Raw genomic sequence first — 3,077 nt, forward strand, 5'->3', positions numbered from 1 at the left:
TTGATAAAAAAATTATGAGACGTGGCATTCTAATAATATTTTAGATAAACAATGACAATTTTTTTTTTTTGATAACATAACAATGACAATTTAGTCATTGTCGCGAATTGTTGCGCTTGTGTGATGAATTTGGAATTGGTGAGTCATGAGTGACTGCAAAAGGGTCTTTAAGTAGATGAGAGATATTCTCACTACCAAAATTTTCCACTACCAACTTACTACCTATCTAATCACCATTGGATTAATATTTTCTCTCTTTTCAAATTTTTTTTTAGCATTCTCTTTCTTTGATCCAATAGTCATTAGATAGGTAATAAGTTGGTAGTGAAAAATTTTGGTAGTGAGAATACCCTCCCTCCTTTAAATATGTGATAAAAAACACAATCGTATTTTATTTTTATTTTTTAAAGATTCAAAAGAGTCTTTCCTCAACAAAAAAAATATCCGTGAATCACATTCTTGGGTACAGTATTCATGTTTGTGGAGACAGTTAACTAAATAAATTTTTAATGCAACTGATTCAGCGAAGATGCGCAGTACATTTGTCGCGAAGATGCAGTACATTTGTCATTTACTTTGTAATAGATGAATAAAAAGTATCACATTATTTGAAAAAATGGAAAATTATTTGTTTTATGTAACTTTTAAGTTTTTAAATAATTTTTAAGCTAAATTTTTATGTAATCGATCGAATTTTTCATATTAAAACTTTGGAAAAAATGTTTATCTTTTTAAATGACACAACTTATATCCTTTCACCCTCACAAAGAGGTGGGGCCCACACCTTTATTTTTTTTGTCAACTCTCTCTCCTCCTTTATCTATCTCTTTCTCTCTCTTAAAATGACACAACTTTACATCCTTTAAAATGACACACACTTTACCCTAAAACTTTTTCTCTATTTGAGAGGCATGTTATAAGACACAAGTCAATTTTTGAGAATATGATTCTATTTTTAAATTATCTAACTTTACATTTAAAAATTATATTAAAAAATATTGATGTTGTTAAGAATAAAAAATAAAAAATATCCTTAATTTCAAGCTTATTAAATGCATTTCAAATATAAAAGACAATAAATTTTGATAATATAATTCTTTATTATTTGTTATCTATAATTAAATAATATAAGTATTTATTGTTAAAATATTATATAAATTATTGTTCAAAAAAAAATATTATATAAATTTAAATTAAAGAATGTAATTAAAATTAATATAAAGACACATAATTATAGAAGAAAAAAACAATAATTATCTCGTTCTTAATTTTGAAAGAAAGGACTCAAATTTTCTACGCGAGATTTGATAAATCAAATTTATTAAAGAAATTAATATTTTTTATATTATAAAAGAGAATTTTATTTCTTATACATATATAAAAATATGTGGAGCTATACAAAAAGAAAAAAAAAATATTAACCCATATATTTTTATATAAATATAAAAAATAAAATTATTTTCTTAGATAAAAGAAATATTAAATTTATTAAATTTATTAAACTGTTTGAATCTAGATTTGTGTGGACACTATCTTATCGAGAATAATAAAGAAAGTTCATTTTCAGCCACATGAATCAGAAATCTAGAAGTGTCCTTTTCCTTATAAGGTTGTATCTATACCTACTGAAGTGGTACCTTAAACTTAGAGCATCTGCCGATCTGGCTACTTCACAATTTCACTTTTGATTTTGGTGAACCTCTGCATTCAACAATGGAGGACGAGGTGGTTCTGTTGGATACATGGGCCAGCATGTTTGGGATGAGGGTTAGGATTGCATTGGCTGAAAAGGGTGTTAAGTATGAGTACAAGGAAGAGGATCTCAGAAACAAGAGCCCTTTGCTTCTGCAAATGAACCCAGTTCACAAGAAAATCCCAGTTCTTATCCATAATGGAAAACCCATATGTGAATCTGCTATTATTGTTCAGTACATAGATGAGGTTTGGAATCACAATCCTTCACTCATGCCCTCTGACCCTTACCAGAAAGCTCAAGCAAGATTCTGGGTTGATTATATTGACAAAAAGGTAGTTCCTTTGCTTTGTTCTGATTTTGAATTTCCATTCTTTTGTCTCTTTATTTTAGTGGGTTCATTTCAAAATTTATAAAATGAAGTTCTGGATTAGAAGATTTGTATTTCATCCTTGTTAATGGGAATATATCATTGATTTTTGGTAGTTTTTATGATTTAGTGGGAGGAGTATATATTAGGATTTTGATATATATTTTTTTTTTTTGTACGCTAATATTTGATTTTAGTACAAGTAATAGTTTGTGATCTTCAATGCAGGTGTATGATACTTGGAGGAAAATGTGGCTTTCTAAAGGAGAGGAGCATGAGGCAGGGAAGAATGAGTTGATCTCAATCTTTAAGCTGCTCGAGGAGACACTTGGTGACAAACCTTTTTATGGGGGTGATACTTTTGGGTTTGTTGATGTCGGTCTTATCCCTTTCTATAGCTGGTTTTATACTTATGAGACGTTTGGTAACTTCAAAATGGAAGCAGAGTGTCCTAGTTTGATGGCTTGGGTCAAGAGATGCATGCAGAGAGAGACTGTGTCCAATACTCTTCCTGATGGGAAGAAGGTGTATGATTTTGTTTTGGCCATTCAGAAAGCACTTGGACTGGAATGAAGGGACTTCATATATGAACCAAACTATAAAAGATTTGCAAGTTAAACATGGTATTGTAAGGTCTTGTGTAATTTTATGTTATGTTTGTTAGGCTTGGTTTACGTATGGTTTGGTAGATACTTGAGTGTGTCTACTAAGATTTGGAGTTGAGTAGGGATGAATGTTGTTATGTTTGGTTGAAGTTGTGACTTCATGATTAATAAAAAGCTCATGTTGGATGTTTAATGTTGTCCAAGTATATAGTATGTGCAAAATAATATTGCAATATGTTAAAATTTTAACATGCAATCTCCAAAAGTACTTCCGATGAGAAGGTCTATAATTAACCATTAAGTAATTATTTCGAGATAAAATGATATGCAGTGACTCCAATTTAGGTAAGGGAGATAATTTAAAAATACATAGGACAAGAGGAAGTGCTCTCAGCTAAGGCAGAATTTT

General features: G+C 29.5%; 1 protein-coding gene across 1 annotated transcript; it reads left to right on the forward strand.

The window, feature by feature from the left end:
• Positions 1-1,626: 1,626 nt before the first annotated feature.
• LOC133314100 (glutathione S-transferase 3-like) lies at positions 1,627-2,861 on the forward strand. Its single transcript, XM_061515541.1, has 2 exons — positions 1,627-2,028; positions 2,292-2,861. Exons 1-2 carry the CDS (start codon positions 1,714-1,716, stop codon positions 2,634-2,636), a joined length of 660 nt encoding a protein of 219 aa, XP_061371525.1. The 5' UTR covers positions 1,627-1,713; the 3' UTR covers positions 2,637-2,861.
• The last annotated feature ends 216 nt before the right edge of the window (positions 2,862-3,077 follow it).

Source organism: Gastrolobium bilobum, unplaced genomic scaffold (assembly GCF_033153095.1).
Source record: "Gastrolobium bilobum isolate Gb01-03AN ecotype WA unplaced genomic scaffold, APGP_CSIRO_Gbil_v1 utg2368, whole genome shotgun sequence".
NCBI lineage: Eukaryota > Viridiplantae > Streptophyta > Magnoliopsida > Fabales > Fabaceae > Gastrolobium > Gastrolobium bilobum.